This window comes from Alternaria arbusti, assembly GCF_024043155.1.
Source record: "Alternaria arbusti strain BMP 1465 chromosome Unknown scaffold_21, whole genome shotgun sequence".
Classification (NCBI taxonomy): domain Eukaryota; kingdom Fungi; phylum Ascomycota; class Dothideomycetes; order Pleosporales; family Pleosporaceae; genus Alternaria; species Alternaria arbusti.
The window spans coordinates 404873-421820 of NW_026249961.1; the positions used below are offsets into that span (position 1 = coordinate 404873).

The window sequence follows — 16948 nt, forward strand, 5'->3', positions numbered from 1 at the left end:
AGTAGGCAGGCTCATTGTTTAGAATCAAGTAACATGTTTAATTTGCTGAGCAAGAAATACTATCGAATCCGCTGCGTTCAGGCATGTTCTCATTCTCGTCGATATCATAATTATGCCATGTAAAAATGACCATCTCTGTTCGAGTACAGTAGCCGCCTCAATAGATCATTACGCTTGCATCGCTCAAAGAAACAGGAACCCAGAACACCGTAGTAGAGACAATGACAGGGGCAATATGTACGTCCGCGTGGCCTTACAACGCCTCGCCCAATAAGAAGATATGTCGAATTAGACGTTAAGAGTAGGAGGGCCAGCCGTTGCTATCGTGGGTATCGTTGGTCGTTACATCGTGAGGCGGAGTTATCCAATGGATAATCCAAAGTAGGAGGAGTCGAAGTGATGATCTTGGGCACCTTGATATGGAAGGCCAGGAGGTAAGAGCTAAAAGATGTAGTCGCAAGATGAGGGGTATCGAGAATGGCGAAGAATGAGGTATCCAGATCCAGATGATGAGATCCAGGGGTGGCGTACAAAAGTAAGGTTGAGCCAAAAGCCAGTTATGATGACGGGGTGGTAGTCGATTTAGAATCGAGTAGTAGAACTACGAGCCAAGCTTGGTCTCGCAGACTTCTTCTGGGGCGATCCGTTGGGAGCGACGGCCAAGGTCCTTGCTCCAATCTTCTCAAAGCCTTGAAGCAGGTCAATACCTGGTTCAGACTCGTCACTGTGCAACAGATGGAAAATGTCCTCGTCATCCTGCTGTGGCTGTTGCGGCTTTGAGGGAACGTGGAAGGATTGAGGAGGCGTGAGACCCGTGTGTGCGTTCTCTTTCTTCGGCTGGGGAAGAGCGAACTCGGACAGAGGGGTAGATGCATTAGACTTCAGCACGGGAGCCTTGATGGGCGACATCTTCTTGGCAGGCGAGAGGTCTGGGATGTTGAGGAAAGACGATGACATCTTCCAGTTGGGAGTAGGTGAGTTGGTCATGTTCCCCTTGGCGCCAGTAATGTCGGCGAGAACACCGCTTGTGGTAACGGCACGTTCGAGGCGGGGGCGCTTAGCTGAACGCTTGAGGGGGCTCTCATTGTAGCCAAAGTCCCCAAAGATGTCAAAGGTACTCTCGAAACCATGTCCGACGAGGTTGACGTTTTCTTCGTTGGGGATAGATACAGCTGGGCTCCAAGCTTTGTTGTCAAGGAAGGAAGTGTCAACCCACATAGCAAGGCTCTTATCTGGTGAGCCGCCTACTAGTTCTCGCATCTTGTTACGATGGTTGCGTAGATTGGTGTTGGGCGATGCAGAAGCGGGTGGAAGAGCAGGCCGCTTGAAGACAATAGCAGGGGTAAGAGGATCGAGAACCTTGGTACCCTGGCGGACCGGCGACGAGATGGTAGACTGCTTGTGAGACCTAGGCTTGGTGGGAGAATCGTAAGAGGAGCCACGTATCCGGGCAATCTCTTCTTCAGCACGTCCACGCTTAAGGTTGGGACGATCGAGATCCGCCTCGGAAGTGAGTAAAGGTCCCATTGGGTTACCCTTGGTTGCAGACGATTCGATGGACGAGTAGTAACCGCTGTCACCGAGACCGTTGAACTTGCGCCGGCGTCCGCCCGAACGGCTGTTGGGTGCGAAGTGTGGAGCGCGTGGCGGTGTGTCCTCACGCACTGAACGAGATCGAGAGACAGGAGGAGGAGGTGATGAGTGGATGTCAGCTGGCGGAGGCGAAGATGGCATCTGACGGGGTGGTGGCATGCTAATAGGATCATGGCCGTCATGCGCAGCAGGGTCAGAGCAAGGGATGGTAGCTTCGGAAGAAGGTAGCTCGGCCTCTTCCGGAAATTTGCTCGAGTCAAATCCCTTTGTCGAACTCATGGGTGGGAAGCTAGCCGACATGGATGTGGAAGGACGCGGGAGATCACTAGCATATGCCGGAGCAAGGGATTCTGGAGGTGCCGGTCGGCGAACGGGCTTGACCTTGTGGTACTGCTTCTCGAATCCAGCATTAATGACCCAGTAGTGGCCTTTTCCAGGGTCGTCCTTGGGGCGTTCTTGCTTGGAAAACGATTTGCTCAGACTAAGGTTGTGGCGGATGCTATTTTGCCATCCAGTCTCTTGGGAGTTGCGGTAGAAAGCGAATGTGTCGGAAATCCATTTGTAGATCTGCGCGAGGGTCAACCGACGGCTCGGTGATCTTAGAATAGCCATGCCGATGAGCATCGCATAGCTGTAAGAAGGCTTGTTGCCGTCGTCCTCAACGGTGGGCATTTGGTCTGGGTTGGGTAGCGGTCCGTCCACGTCTTCGATCTTGATGTCCTTGACGAACTTCTGCTTCTTGGTGATGTTCATATTGGTGCGGTCGCGTAGCGGGGCGGCGTCCGTCAGTGGTCGCTTGTTTCCCTGCTTCATAGGTGGCTCTGCCGCTGACATGGCGGACATGACGGGGCCAGAATAGTAGGCGTTCTCCTTATCCATATGGGACGGATAGCCGGGCCAGTACTGGAGTTCGCCGACCATTGGATCTGAGTCCTGCGAACGCGCAGCCTGGGTCTTTTTGGTGGGCGCGTCGGTGCGAAACCACTGCTCTTGCGGCGGCGGTATCTTGACCGTGTTGAGACCCTTCTCGGTAAGGGCGCTGGGTGGAGGCGAGCTGGAGACTTGGCGGGTCTTGCGGGGCGATGCTTTGGCGGTGAAGGGTGCGGGAGGGGCGAGGAGGGTGTTCGAGTTGTTGGACACGTCGGTGATGGACGTGAAGGCGTCGAGGTCGCGTGGATCAAAGGCGTTTGCTTGGTGGTGGTCGTGAGGCTGTACAGGGTCCTGAAAAATCTGCATGGAGTGTTGTCGACGCGCTGCAGCCATGGCGAGACTCCGCTACAAGGGCACCAACAGCCTTGTATAGTCTCTCCAGACGCTTTGACGCGTGAAGTCGCGTCTAGAAATCCAAAATGGGTCCGTCGAGGCGACTAAGCACGGTCGGCGGGTGCGGTGTTGACTAAGATTGCGGTGACGACGGCCAAGTGAGTCGTTGAAGGGGCGGTAAGGTGTGGGCTGTCAATTGTCGGAGGGAGTATGCTGCCTGTCATGTGCGGTGCAATTCTACGTGACTTTGTGAGAAAGGAGCGCGTTTGAGGGAGGGTGGGCTGCTATCTAACCTGTGCTGATGGGATGAGGCAGCGGAGCAATTCGCTTAAGGGCGCTAAAAAAGAACCTCTGACGACAGTAATGCCGGATCTGCAGCGGGAGGGCGGTGTGCGTTTTCTTCTGATAGCAAATAATGGAGGAATGCGGCGGGAGAGATTCAAAGACACAAAGTGGGCGATGAAACAAGAAGAGGAGATCTTGGGCCGCTGCTGGAGCGCGGAGAGAAAGCGGGCAGGACAACAGGGCAATAGGCAGGCTTGGAGGCAGCTGCAGCGCACCTTCCTTGGCTGCCACTGCAAACGCACCTACAAGGAAGGAGCAAGGGAGCGTGGCCAATGAGGGGGTCCGAGCACGGGTTCCCTCTGATCGATCGCACGTCATGCCCATCTTGCCCAGGAACAACCTCGCGCCGGCAATTACACTAGCCAGCTGTTTGCAGTGGGCGTGCACGGTAAGGCTGCTGCCATTGACGCCCATCTGAAACCCATTGCTTTTGCCCGCCGTGGGATCCAGCACCCAACGCCTGTGGCGACGACTGGGAGAGCCACCGACGTGCAAGCGCCAGTGCAACGCGTCGGTGAAACAACTGCCCCGTCGCAGCCAGCTATGCTGCAAGCCGGTGGATAACAGCTATCGTATGCCTAGGGAGTCGCCCCGGAGCGCAATGCACAGCCTATCGAGTGCCAGACGGTGGCACACTCTGATCCGAACACTAGGGGCGCATGAAACTCGACAAACGGCACCCTGGCCTTAGGTGCAGCTCAGCTCAACCACTAAAGCCACACGCCCACATCCCAGGGGTACGCAGTCCACGCTGCATCGCTACCCTCGTGGTCCAGAAGGGTCTCTCGAGGCTACCACCGACATCTCATTTCGATCTCAACTCCAGCGCACGGAACTTCTCCTGCATCGCGATCACAAACTCGCAAAGGAGATGAACTGTCATCTGGTCGACCACATGCGCGAAAACTCATCTTGGAACACTACGTGAAAATCGGGTACCTCGTCGTAGTGCGCTCCGAGTATGCCGTCTTCATGCGCGGAAGCCTTCGCTACCATGCCTGCGTGTCAGCTTACCCCAGTACTGCACCCCACTCAACAGTCATATCGCATATGCCGCATCCGGTCTACCGACTTGTACACCTCTTGCTCTTTCTTCTGCCCATTACGATATTCTTTCATCATGCGGCTCAGCTCCTGTTGAAAGGCGCAACGCTCAGGTGCCGGCTAGGTTCCCGTCAACAACGTCTGTGGTTCCATTAATAACCTCCTAAGCGAGTCTTTACAGATCACGATGCGGAGCCTCCTCCGTGATTAGCAGCGTGGGGCGGACGGCTCATCATGGTGATCAGCGGGTAGCCGCAACTTCGACCTCAACAGCGTCTGTTCTCTCGTGCGCTTAAACCCGCAAACAGGCTTGTGTACCCAAACCGGGAAGTATGCTTCCAAAGCGGAGGGCGCCGACAGGTCGTTTTCGCTGCGTGCTTCACTCCGTCCGTCAAATCTCCCGCCCGACGTTGACAGTGCTGTCGGATCGGAGCCCAAAATTCAGGCCGGTACTTGCGGAAATACAGTTTTGTGGCCAATCAGAGAAAACATAAATCGTATCATTTTCTAATCTCAAACTGCCTACCTGAATTCTAAGACCGTGAAATTGAAACCGTATACAAACCATCAGTCGAGGAAATGGTAAGGCTGAATGGACAAACGCCGGGCCTCACTCAATTCTACACACCCTACAACCCCGTGTCTGCTCATTCCAACCTTTTCACCTGATCGCAAAGCTGACGTATGCTTTAAGACTTACTTGTCATGCTTTGAACTCATGACATGAACGATCCGGCAATAAAGCGCTCACGCGACCTGTCATGAGCTGCGAGCGTGTTCTGTGCCGGGGAAGTTCCCTTGACCCTTAAAATGTACCTGGATAAGAGCTCATGCTACCCTTGCGATAATGTGCTGTTGCGGTTCTGCAAGGTACAGCCTGTGGGCATGGCACTTGAGTGCGACACCCGACCAGATCACCATCGGAAAGTTTGCAAAGGGTCACATTACTAGGCATGTAACGCTGTAATGTACATATCCACACTAATCTTGTCCCTGACTGTCGATGGATGTTTGCTCATGAGCTGTTAGTGAAGATCATGGAATGCACAAGGGTGTACATGATCTATGGATATACTGGATACATTCGGGTAGTTGAACTTGTCAGAGTCTTTACAGTAAGGTCATTTGACTATGTAATTTCACGCCGCTGTCGTCACATACTAGCCTAGCGACCGTACAGACATCGGACCATGTTTCAAGCGTTTTGAGAATGCTACAAGTCATCCCAAAGCCTGTTGGACGGCATTTCATTAGCCCGATGTTACTTGAACTGAATCAGCACAGTTACATGGAGTTAGGAGGAGTGGCTATAAGAGTCATCGATAATGTACCGTGGTCTCCTATGTGCAATGGAAAATACAGTTGCCTCTATCTCTTCTATTCCTGACGGGCAAATTGACTTGTGTTCCACGATACAATGGGCGAACTTTCATTCTTTAGAACATCTTCCGTGGTAGATTATTATGGTGCGGGAAATGAACTAGAATGCGTTCTGCGATTGAAGGCATATAAAGCATGCTGGGTGTGACACAAACACATGATGGGAATGTTGACATGCAACGTTGCATCGAAGAGAAAATATTCGGGTATCTAGGTACTAACTTAGTGCACCAAAAAAGGTCTATGTCTATCTCTTGATTCCGCCAACAATGCTGACATGCTCATTAGCAATGTCTAATCTCAAATGATCTATGTGAAAACTCCAGACAAAGTAAGACATCGTTCATCGGCTTCAGAATCTTTGCTTCAAGGCCCGACAAATATTTAGTTCCTTCGAGACCCGATCCTGAGACCTGGTATTCCCTTCAGGCCCATCTTGCCGACTGTGGACTTCTCCAACATGGGCGGCTCGGGGCAGCCCATCGTGTACGCGTAATCATTAGCGAGACGAACTAGATCGGCCGTAGAGATCTGCAGCTTCTTGACGAAAGTCTTGTTGTAGCCGAGGAACGCCTGGTACGCCTTTGCCTTCGATTGCTCATCGACATTGGTGAAGGCTCGGTCAATGTTTGCTTGGTGCGAGGGTAGACGTGACACAAGGTCGACGGGGTAAGGGTTGATAGGCAGCGTCTTGTTGATCCTTGGGAAAAAGGCTTCTTGCTCGAAGAGAACGAGGACGGCACGTCCATCCTTACCGGCACGAGCTGTTCGGCCGACACGGTGAACGTACTGGTCAGTGCTGGAGGGGAGACCCAGCTGAACGACGAGGCCAACGTTGGGGAAATCCATGCCGCGCCCGACGACGTCGGATGCGAACAAAATACCGCTTTGAGCGTCCTTGAATTCCTGGGTAGTGCGTGTGCGTGCAGGCTGAGACATGCGGCTGTGGAGCTCAAATAGCTTGAACTGGGGTAGCGCATTTCGGTAGAGGTCATACAGCAGTCCGACACCGTTCGCGGTGGTACCGAAAACAATGGCTTTGAAGCCGGTGGGGTTCTGGTTGTACTCCTCCTCGATCAGGGCTGACAACGCAGGGAAAGTCTGACTGACAGTAGGAACAGAGAAGAAGAACTGTGGTACGCGCTCGTGGGTCGGCACTTCGTTCGGGTCGACAGTCGAAAGATGTGTGTAACCAGGGAATAAGACGATCTTGGCGATGTCAAGAACCTCCTTGGGGAGTGTGGCAGAGAAACACATTCCTTGCCAGCCATCGTTCTTTGGGGGGATGCGCCTGAGTATCTTCTTGACCGCAGGTGCAAAACCGGCATCGAGCATCTGATCAGCCTCGTCGAGGATAACCGTCTTCAGATCACTGAACTTTTCGCGAACTTCCTCTTCACCCAGAATGTCGTCAAGGCGACCGGGAGTAGCGACCAAGACGGTAGGGTTGCCGTTCATGAAGGCCTTGAGGTTCGAGGCACGAGAAGTACCACCGAACGCAGTATGGCACTCCATCTTCTGGGGCAGACACGATGTGACACCGTTGCACTCCTTCGCAATTTGTAGAGCCAGCTCGCGGGTAGGGCAGACGACGAGGATGGCGACCTTGCCTTTCCGGGGCATGTTACCGGCCAAGAGGTTTTGGATCGCAGGCAGTAGGAAGGCCACGGTCTTGCCCGTACCTGTCTTCGCCTGTACAACACAGTCGGAGGAGGAACTGGGCAGCTCAGTGAGAACCTTTTGTTGAACAGGGGACATGTATCTGTAAGAGTCAGCGACCGTGCTGGGAGAGTGTAACGTAAGAAGGGCTATGCTTACTCAAATCCCATCTTGTCCAAGCCATTGAGCAACGCTGGGTGTAGCTTGTTCTTCAGGTCGGCGAAGGGCTTCGGTGCCGCATCGCCGGCCGCAGTGCTGTACATCTGTCGTACGTCGACGCCCGCATCTGGCTTCGGCAGTGTGTCTTCGACTCTAGGACGTTTTGGTTGTTGCGACATGGCCGAGCGAGCGTTCGCAGGTCCTCGCCCAGGTGTGCCGTTGGTACGATCACCGCCGCCACCGCCGCCGCCTCCACGGCCTCCTCCTCTGCCGCCGCGGGTCCATTTGCGCTTCGGTGGTGCGGACATGTCTGTGACTGGTGCTGGAAGTGAAGTGTACTGTCTGTGTTGGGTGCGGTTGGGTGTGAAGGGGATTGTCGAGATGAGGCTATGTCTTGTATTAGTTGCTAGAGAGCGCGGCTGAACGAGACGAGCAAGAGCGAACGGGCGAGATGAGAGAGTGTGTGAAACTAGTTTCATTATCTTCATTCGTACATACAAAGTAATCCGCACTGAGAAACTAGAGAAAAGTAGACACGCCGAGGGGTTGTGGATACAGAGAGCGATCGTACCCTTAGTTTGCCTTCCGGCCAGAAAAAGTTCAGCGCCCCGAGTCAGTCTGTGCTTTCTGCGACCGCTCGCTGAGTCAGCCATCCTCCGAACTAGATCACGCCCGCCCTACTGACAAACACCACCATATTCTGAACGATTGGCGTGCTCATTCGCCAGCTGTAGGCGTAACGTCTCGATACCCAAGTGAGTGACAGATTTCCCATGCGGAGCTTCGCGTTCGAGCGGAGGAGACCTCTGGAGCACTCTGTTTCACCTCAACACCCGTCACCAGCTACAATCAAGCCATGTCGAGTGCCTCGTGATCTACACGCGCGATGCTACCAAGCTTGACCTCAAACCCACCAGTACCCTCCGTTTGCACAAGATTATAGGACGGCTCCACGAATTCGGCGTAATATCCACCGACCAGTATCCATTTGAACTCGTCTGCTGGGGTGTTGAGGACAGCAAGGAACCGAAATTTGATTCGGAAATGCGTCCGGAAAGTCTCAAAAAGTTGATACATGTATTCCACTACGTCGTCAAGATACAGTCTTCTGGTCTGGTCGTCAGGGTCTGCATAGTTGGTGTCTGCTTTGGGGACGGTAATAGATATTTCGAGATCTCCCCTCGTGTTTGGGTTCCGTAATTTGTCCATTGTCATCTCCAGAAATTCGATCAAGAGACGTCGTTCCGTTGTGTCCATGGGGATCGGGGCGGCGGTATTGCATTTCGTAGCAATATCACTAAACCAGTCTCGTACCAGTGCGGAAAGCGTAGGTGATCGTGATGGATCTCCGAGTTCGCTGAAAATTTTCTTATAATGGCTGGGATTAAGATACTCGTAAAGTAGTGCGTTGAGATCATGCGAAGTTGACTTTTTGACTCGCACCCAATCTTGCTGACCATCTGTCGCGTTTGGTGGATTGGCTTCAAGCCAGCGCTTACCCCATGTATACGTATGTGCGAGTAGTTGCAAGAGGCGAGGCAACTGCTTGATGCCCTTCCAGTGCACGAAAAGGCGTGCTTTCTTCTCTCGGTCGAGCGCATACAATGTGTCGCCGGCAGCTTGCTGGATCTCCCGGCTGACTCCAGTGATGCCAGAATTGTATGTAGTGGCCACCCAACGTACATGTTTGATCCCAGGAACAGTTTTGAGGACCATACGATTTGCGCTCCATTTGTAGATTTCTAGGTGAAGTTCTTCTGGGAGCGCGGCGAAGCCAGTTTTGAGTCTGTCCTTTGAGTCCATAGTAGGGTGAATGCTCATAGCTTTTTGCTTTCTGGCTATTGATACGTTGGTGGGCTGATACGTAGTAGGCCTTCGTCTCCTACTTGCAGGTTCTCTGTGGTCTTTCATGGCTTTTTGTCGAAGTTTGACCCTCTCAATGACGGCAAATCTTAGAGTGGCGTCGTTTGGAGGTAAAACCTCAAGAGATGCAGATATGATTGAAGGACTCTACTGTATCGTAGCTCGAGAAAAGAGGTTTCAGTGGCGACGTAATAAGCTTACTGTGGGCAGTTTACAACCGTGGTTTCGCATACCCGATTTTGTGTTTTCGTCTAGGTCTTGCTTGAAATGCAGTGGTTGTGAGTGGCTATCCAGAATCTCCATCACCAAATGTCTGTACCTGAGAACAATCCAAGCTACATGAAGAAATTTATCGTCGAGATCCATCAGAGCGCAGGCGCAAAGATTAGAAGAAAGGGCCCTCTCGTCACGATTCATCGTAGACCACAACAGACCTCGGAAATACCTACCTAGGTAGGTACTTCGTTCGCGCGTCTACCAAGCTACCCCCCACCTATGAGTGCGCAGCCGTTAGCATGATATGCTCTAGCTTACTAATGTCGTTGCGGCGAGAATCGGGGAGGTGATGATATCTGTACTCCTGAAAACGTGAAGGATGTCCATGACCGTGACGCACTAACAGCGCGACACAAGCATTGATGACCTGCTTGGCAGAGAAGCTTAGCTACGATCGCGCGCTAGGACGCAGACGGCATGATCGAGACCGCAGTGGGCCTGTCCCCTCGCTGATGCAGGATGGCTAAACATAATAGCATTTGGCGCCAGACTTCATCAGCGCTGCAGACAGACTCGATACTGTATGGGTCACTCCCATGACATTAGCTGTTTCGCAAGCTCCAGTGCCCACCTTAGTCGGTTTGATCCCAAGAGAAGCCTCAGCAAGCTTCGCAAGCGGTATCGAGAGACAACGCAACTCGCATGTGATTAGGCCGAGTGGGCAGACAAAAAGAATCGCGCAACGCAACAGCCTAGCGACCCAGCATCGGGGATCCGCGTAGGTTCACCCGCGCATGGTGTGCAGCTGCAGCGAGCACGGTGTCTGCCTCCGCGGGTAACTTTCTTGTATAGCTGGCGACGACCCAGGCAGTGCTTTCGTGCCCTTGCGTACATAACACGTCGTCGGGCCTCCAAACTCCAACTAAACAACATTCTTCAGGTGCTGCTGATGAGACCGAACTTTTGCACCCACCAAAAGCCCCCGCTCAACCACTCTCCACCGTGGACAGACCCTGTGTTCCTTTGACGACTTGGCAGCCAAGAGCATTTGCGGCTCTTGAACAAGCCTTCTGCGCGACCCAAGCTGTACGTAACTGCTGATCCATCATACATCCATCCCTTCCCTCGCGCCCCACAAGCGTCCCGATTGCTGTTCGCTGTCCGCCTCGTGCCCGTCACGTTAGCATCCATGGGGCTGCGGCGCCGTGCACGACGGCTTGTCTTTGCTCACGCTAGAGAGCACTGCCACCATCACCATCGTCGTTCCCCGCGTGGGACCGCGAGACATCACCGTATTGCCACGATTACGCCGTGTCCACCGCAATGCTGACCAGAGGTGCGCGCTATCCAGTTGCCTGTCACCGACCTTGTCCATCGCCATCACCACAGCCCCCCGTCCATCTGAGACAGTTGCGCGTCGCCGTTGCGTGCGCCAGCCCCGAAGCGATCGCCCAAGAACCACAACACCATATACCGGACACCTGACCGCGTCCGCCGCCGTGCTTGTTGCGCCTATTGTTCTGACTAGCCACGCAAAGCCATTTTCGCGATACCCCTACCGCCGGTCGCGTGCGCCTCCCGACACCGGTGCTTGCACGCAACAGCTCGTCCCGGCGGCCCAAGCGACTAGCTTGTACTGGCACATTTGTAGAATCGCGTGGGCTCCCGGAGACGACCGTCTATACTGCGGATAGCCGCATGATGTGCCTGGTACACGGAGTATGACTTCCAGCCAGACACGTTCAGCTGCTACTCCGTCCTCTCCAGTGTCGAGCCGGTCGTTTCTCTCTCGGCTCAAATCACCCTTGACATCCAAGTCTCGCAACTACACCGAATTCTATATTCAATCAGATGACCCCCATCGCCATTATACGCCGGGCGACATTATCAGTGGGACTGTCATTATCAAGATCGTCAAACCCCTGAGAATCACTCATTTGGTCGTATCTTTGCACGGCTATGCGCAGGTTTTCAAGAATCCAAATACTCCCGGAGACGCTTACAAGAATTACTGCTCAACAGTCGGCTCTGGGAGAGGGAAAAAAGCAGTGAGCTACTTTGGCAATGGATTCGTTTCGCTGTTCGAGGACGAGGTTGTGCTTTGCGGCGAGGGAAGACTGGCTGAGGGTGTATACCACTTCAACTTCGAGCTCGAGTTCCCTTCCAAAGGCTTACCCAGCAGTATTGACGTGAGTAGCGATTCGTCTGCGGCTGACAGACTTACTAACAACCAATCACAGTTCGAGCGCGGAACGATATCTTACATGCTCAATGCTACCTTGACACGCCCCACGACTATGTCGCCGACTGCGTCATGCGACACAAAGGTCTACCTCACCGAATCGATCGACATCGCGCCCGTACCGCAATTGAAGCCCCGTGTCATTTCTCTGGAACCCATATCTAGACGAACACGCGCTAGGTCGACGCGGAAGAGGCCAATAGAGGAAACGCCGCATACACCCTCTGGTTCGGAGCCTCAGTCAGTGGGGCCTGTATTGGAAGCAACCAAGACCATCGATGAGACGGAGGGTCCACGGAGTCCCTCGCCTAGCGATGTGAGCTATGAGAGTCAAAGGAGTAGTGGAAACGCTTCCGGAACGGAGTACGGCATTCGCTCGATCAACACGGCTACAGATGGGTCAAACTCACAAAATGGAAGTCGAGCGACACTGAAAGGAAAGACAATCACAGCCACGATCGACGTGCTCAAGGCCGGCTTTCTCAGAGGCGACCAAATACCGATCAAAGTGACTGTGAATCACACGAAGCATATACGAAGCTTGAAAGGTATCATCATCACGTTGTATCGTCAAGCGAGAGTTGACATGCATCCTGCACTGCCTGTCGTACCAAACAGCAAAGGCGACAAGACCAAGTCAGAAGATTACTATCCGAAATCGAGGACTGGCCTGGGAGGCTTGTCTCTCTCGTCAGCTGGATCCAGTCACTTGTTCCGGAAGGATCTATGTCAATCTTTTGCACCACTTTTCGTCGACCCCAGAACGCTCATGGCCGAGGTGAAGTGTGCGGTGCGCGTACCAGATGAGGCTTTCCCCACAATATCAAACGTACCGGGCGCAATGATATCCTTCAAGTACTACGTCGAGGTCGTTGTAGACATACAAGGCAAGCTCACAGGCCTCGACCGAATGGTGTCCAACGCTGGGCTTGTCAATCTGCCTTCTGCAGCTGGAGGCACCTCTGCCATGACACGTGATGATGCCAGCGGCAGCATGTTCTCGACTTGGGGAGGCAACTTTGTCGACACCGATCAGATTCGCCGCGAGAAGGGCATCATCTCTGCTTTGTTCGAAGTTGTTATCGGTACCAGAGACAGCGACAGGAACGGCAAGAAGAAACAAATACAGGAACAGCCGGCTGATGACAATGGCGCCTACGGAGGATACAGCGACGAGCAGGGCTACGATCAGTACTACTACGAGCAGGACGAGAACGGGCAATACTACGATTACAACTACGATCCAACGTATGACGACGTCCCCGGATATGAACAGCATAGCGCAGGCAGGGCACCAGGGTTCCCTGTGCCTGCAGTTGTTCCTCAAGAAGAGCAGGGAATATCGGAGAAAGAACGGTTGCGACGAGCAGAAGAACGCTTACTACCTTCCCAACCGCCAGATGCTGCTGGATCCTCCACGCCTTCAGGAGGTGCTCAATATGGCATACCTGCATCAGCGCCTGTGTTGCCAGAAGATGATGATCCAAACCCTCCTTACGTCGCAGTAGCTTCATCATCTTCGACTTCAGCCCATCCTCCGCCCCCGTTCCGTGCGACATCTTCGCCAATGTTGTCGTCACGCATGACATCATCACCATCGTTACAGCGCCGTGTTACGAACATCACAGATGACGAGACGAGAACTATCCGAACCGAGTCCTCGCATACCATACATCCCAGTCGATCAGAGCCACCCGTTAATGGCGAAGACAACGACCCATCAAAACCACTACCGCCATTACCACCCCAATCGCCGCATACGGCACAAGGCTCCGCACCAGAGTACGTCGCTGGTTCATCATCACATGTCGAACCTACCGACGACAAGCAGGAAATGCAGCGACGTAGACTGGAAATGGAAAGAAGTGCACCGCCCACAGATCATGATGAAGATGGAGAGTCTTCACATACTCCTTCAGCGCCACCACTCGATAGAATGCGGAGCTTACAATTGGTACCCTCGGCGCCTGCGCTAAACGACGAAGACGAAGATCTCGTGGGTGCTGTACGCCCAGGTCGAAGTACGCAGGGTGCGCCGCAAGATAGCAGGCGGCAAAGCGAAGCCTTGCCGGAGTACCGGAGGTGACATGCATGACAATGGCGTTTGTGGTATTTCAGTCGTGACTATGCATAGATATGAGCGTTGCGCACAGCGGAACCTTATGCGGGAATCTGTTCGAAACGCAAGTTTACAGGAAATAGCTGGTTGGTCTACTCTTATGATATCCTTGAATTATATTACATTACTTTGATACCTGAGACCTCAACTTTGAGAAGACAATGCCTGCTTGTTCCGCCATGACTTGGTCTGTAGCACTCGAGACGAGATTCGTGACTCTTATAGTGGTGAACTGTCCCTGCGACAGGCCCGCAACATTTTGCGCATGCCCAGCTCACCACTTTCTCTTCGTTCCCAGAGTTCTAGGGCTCACTTCATCTCCCGTAGTCGGCGTTCGACGACTGTCTCGAGATCACGAGAGTGCGCGTTGTGTATCTTTTGCAAGCTCGCTAGCTGCCTGCCCATGGCGGTTTCGATATTGATCTTTTGGCCGAGAAGATCTTGGAGTCGTTTGAGCTGTGCTTGATGGGCTGCTGATCTGAGGTACTGTTAGTTTGTGATTGATCGACTTTCCAGGACTACGTTGCTTACGCCTCTGCCTCGTGCGTGTCGAAGACTGCATTGATAGACTCTTCCAACTCCTCTTTCTTTTTGTTGTAAGCTATACCTACATTCTTCTTCGACATGTCATGATACTTGCGTCGCTGCACATGAGGTTAGCCTCATATCTGCGACAACCGAATGACGAGGCGAGTGTGGGTCATAGACGTAAACATGGAGACGACAGTCTGCTGGTGATGGGCCCATCTCAACATACGTCGTCTACCATCTTCACCATCATTTGTTCCAGCGGACCATCGGAAGTGCGCTGCAATGCTTCTGCCTCATCATCTCCAGCATGTTCATCGTCGATCGTACTATTTCCTTGGTCTAGATCTTCGAGATCATCTGCTTCGTTGATGACCTGTTTCCGTGAATGCCTTGCGCTCTGGCGAGTTGTGGCTGTGGAGGGGCTTGTGAGTGTGGATTTCTTGGTTGTGCGCGGTGGTGCCATGACTGCTGTTGGTAAGTGCTGATGATTAGTGGTGTAAGTGAAAGTGGTGATCAATCGTTTTGCCGAAACCTTCGTATTGCGAAAGTCGTTGTGGCTCAAGTGATGGAAACTTGCAAGTTAGAGGGTGAAAGTCGGAGGCTTGGATACGGCGAGGCATGGCTTCCCCACATGGATGGCGCCAAGATTCCGCGCTAGCGTGCATCCACAGTTTTTTCGGGCTTGTGTTTGCGGACTCCCGCTTTCTCTTCAACAATCACGAAATCGCTCAGTCTGTTCAGTGTTCAGCATGGGTCTCGCAGCGCCGAAGAAGTACGTTCGCCAGTTTGGCTCTGGCTGTTTCCTGCCAAACTAACGCCACACCAGTCGATCGAAGATCTCCAACGATCCCCAAAACACCACTTGGGCGAACAACACGTCGCGCTTCGGCCATCGCATATTGACATCGCAAGGATGGCAGCCCGGCAACTCACTGGGCGCGACAGACGCCTCCCACGCCGCTCACTATACCGCTGCCTCGCAATCGCACATCCGAGTATTCCTCAAAGACGACAACCTTGGCTTGGGCGCAAAGCGAGGAAGTGAGCGCGCCGAGAACTTTGGTCTTGCAGGACTAGAGAGCATTCTTGGACGTTTGAATGGCAATGAGGCGGAGGTCAAGAAGGAAGAGGAGAGGCGAGAGGAAATTGAGAAGAGGGCTTTTGTCTACCGGAAATACGGCATGATGAACTTTGTGAGCGGTGGTTTCCTGGTGGGCGACAAGATTACCAAGGGCTCGGATATCAAGAAGGAAGTGGAGATCAAAACTGAGATTAAGACTGAGTCGGAGAGCGAGGATGGCGCATCGGCCAAGAAGGACAAAAAGAGGAAGCGAGAGGAGCGCACAGAAGACGAGCCCAAGGTGAAGCGCAAGAAGAAGAGCATGGATTTGCGCGATGAAGCACGGAAGGAGGGCGACTCCTCCAAGTCAAAGAAGGACAAGACGGACAAAAAAGATAAGAAGGACAAGAAGAAAGACAAGTCGAAGAAATCAAAACGGGCATCTTCATCTGATGCCGAATCTTCTACCGACGACGCCGCCGCTCCGGCATCTGACCCAGAACCGCTCACAGACAAGGCACGGCGGAAGGCCGAGAAGAAGGCACGCAAGGAGGAGAAGAAGGCAAAGAAGGCACTGAAGAAGGCTGCAAAGAAGGCTGCGAAAAAGGATAGCTCAGACGACTCGAGCTCAGAAAGTGAGGAAGACGAGAGCGCGCCCACAACGATCTCATCAGTGCCTGTATCGAAGACATCTACGCCTGTTCCCGCCGGCCTATCATACACTCCAAGGGGCATGCATGCCGTCAGACAGAAGTGGATCCAGCAGAAGAAGGCTGCGACTATGGATGCACAAGCGATGAAAGAGGTATGTTTGCATTCCCATGGCTTGATGTGCTTTCCACTAACGTCTCCATAGATATTCATGATCAAGACGCCATCGTAGACTCATCCTGATGAACCGATCTGTACATGCATAGCGAGGAGTTATCAGGGTTTTTGGTTTAGCATGCACGTGCCGGGTTGTATTCTCAAGTTCCGAGCCATCGCGATAGAGAGCATAGAGATGCCCTGTTACACTACACCAAGTTTGGCTCTGATCTTGATCTTTCTGTCAGTCGATTGCGTCGCGTTGCATGGCGTGGTGTGGCTGTAAGCTTCGTACAACGGACAGTCGGAGCCCGACGATTGCGTGGCAGACATGGTCATGTCGGGCCTAATAGGGCTTTACATTGATAAGACTTTAATATTCCCCGCGTTTGAACCATCGGTCCTAGTATTAAGCCACCGGGACCCTCGTCAAGCTTACTGCGGCTGTAGAGGACGGGTGCGCAAAGGCAAGGGGCAGTGTTGATATTGTTCGCGTGACTGCGCCCAAGCATCTGAGGTTAATGGGACATGACGGCGCCACCGGTGAGGACTGGGTTGCGTCACAGAGGAGAGAGGCCACTCGGGGCGATGGCGGGACATTTGTTTGTTGGAAATGTACCGGCAGCCATAGGGCGGTTCCAGAAACAGGGATGCAAGATTACCCCCG

General features: G+C 53.2%; 6 protein-coding genes across 6 annotated transcripts; 2 read left to right on the forward strand and 4 right to left on the reverse strand.

The window, feature by feature from the left end:
• Window positions 1-582: 582 nt before the first annotated feature.
• J4E86_010386 (uncharacterized protein) lies at window positions 583-2856 on the reverse strand (the record flags this gene model as incomplete). The annotated part of the gene is made up of 1 exon (XM_051450885.1): window positions 583-2856. One exon carries the CDS (start codon window positions 2854-2856, stop codon window positions 583-585), a length of 2274 nt encoding a protein of 757 aa, XP_051298078.1.
• A 3153-nt stretch (window positions 2857-6009) lies between these two features.
• Window positions 6010-7751, reverse strand: J4E86_010387 (uncharacterized protein; the record flags this gene model as incomplete). The annotated part of the gene is made up of 2 exons (XM_051450886.1): window positions 6010-7387; window positions 7444-7751. The coding sequence occupies 2 exons, from the start codon at window positions 7749-7751 to the stop codon at window positions 6010-6012; spliced, it is 1686 nt and encodes a 561-aa protein (XP_051298079.1).
• A 541-nt stretch (window positions 7752-8292) lies between these two features.
• On the reverse strand, window positions 8293-9246 carry J4E86_010388 (uncharacterized protein; the record flags this gene model as incomplete). Its single annotated transcript, XM_051450887.1, has 1 exon — window positions 8293-9246. The coding sequence occupies one exon, from the start codon at window positions 9244-9246 to the stop codon at window positions 8293-8295; it is 954 nt and encodes a 317-aa protein (XP_051298080.1).
• Window positions 9247-11243: 1997 nt separating this feature from the next.
• On the forward strand, window positions 11244-13850 carry J4E86_010389 (uncharacterized protein; the record flags this gene model as incomplete). Its single annotated transcript, XM_051450888.1, has 2 exons — window positions 11244-11711; window positions 11763-13850. 2 exons carry the CDS (start codon window positions 11244-11246, stop codon window positions 13848-13850), a joined length of 2556 nt encoding a protein of 851 aa, XP_051298081.1.
• A 342-nt stretch (window positions 13851-14192) lies between these two features.
• On the reverse strand, window positions 14193-14877 carry J4E86_010390 (uncharacterized protein; the record flags this gene model as incomplete). Its single annotated transcript, XM_051450889.1, has 3 exons — window positions 14193-14361; window positions 14415-14527; window positions 14641-14877. 3 exons carry the CDS (start codon window positions 14875-14877, stop codon window positions 14193-14195), a joined length of 519 nt encoding a protein of 172 aa, XP_051298082.1.
• A 286-nt stretch (window positions 14878-15163) lies between these two features.
• PXR1 (telomerase inhibitor) lies at window positions 15164-16357 on the forward strand (the record flags this gene model as incomplete). The annotated part of the gene is made up of 3 exons (XM_051450890.1): window positions 15164-15186; window positions 15241-16279; window positions 16331-16357. 3 exons carry the CDS (start codon window positions 15164-15166, stop codon window positions 16355-16357), a joined length of 1089 nt encoding a protein of 362 aa, XP_051298083.1.
• Window positions 16358-16948: the final 591 nt, after the last annotated feature.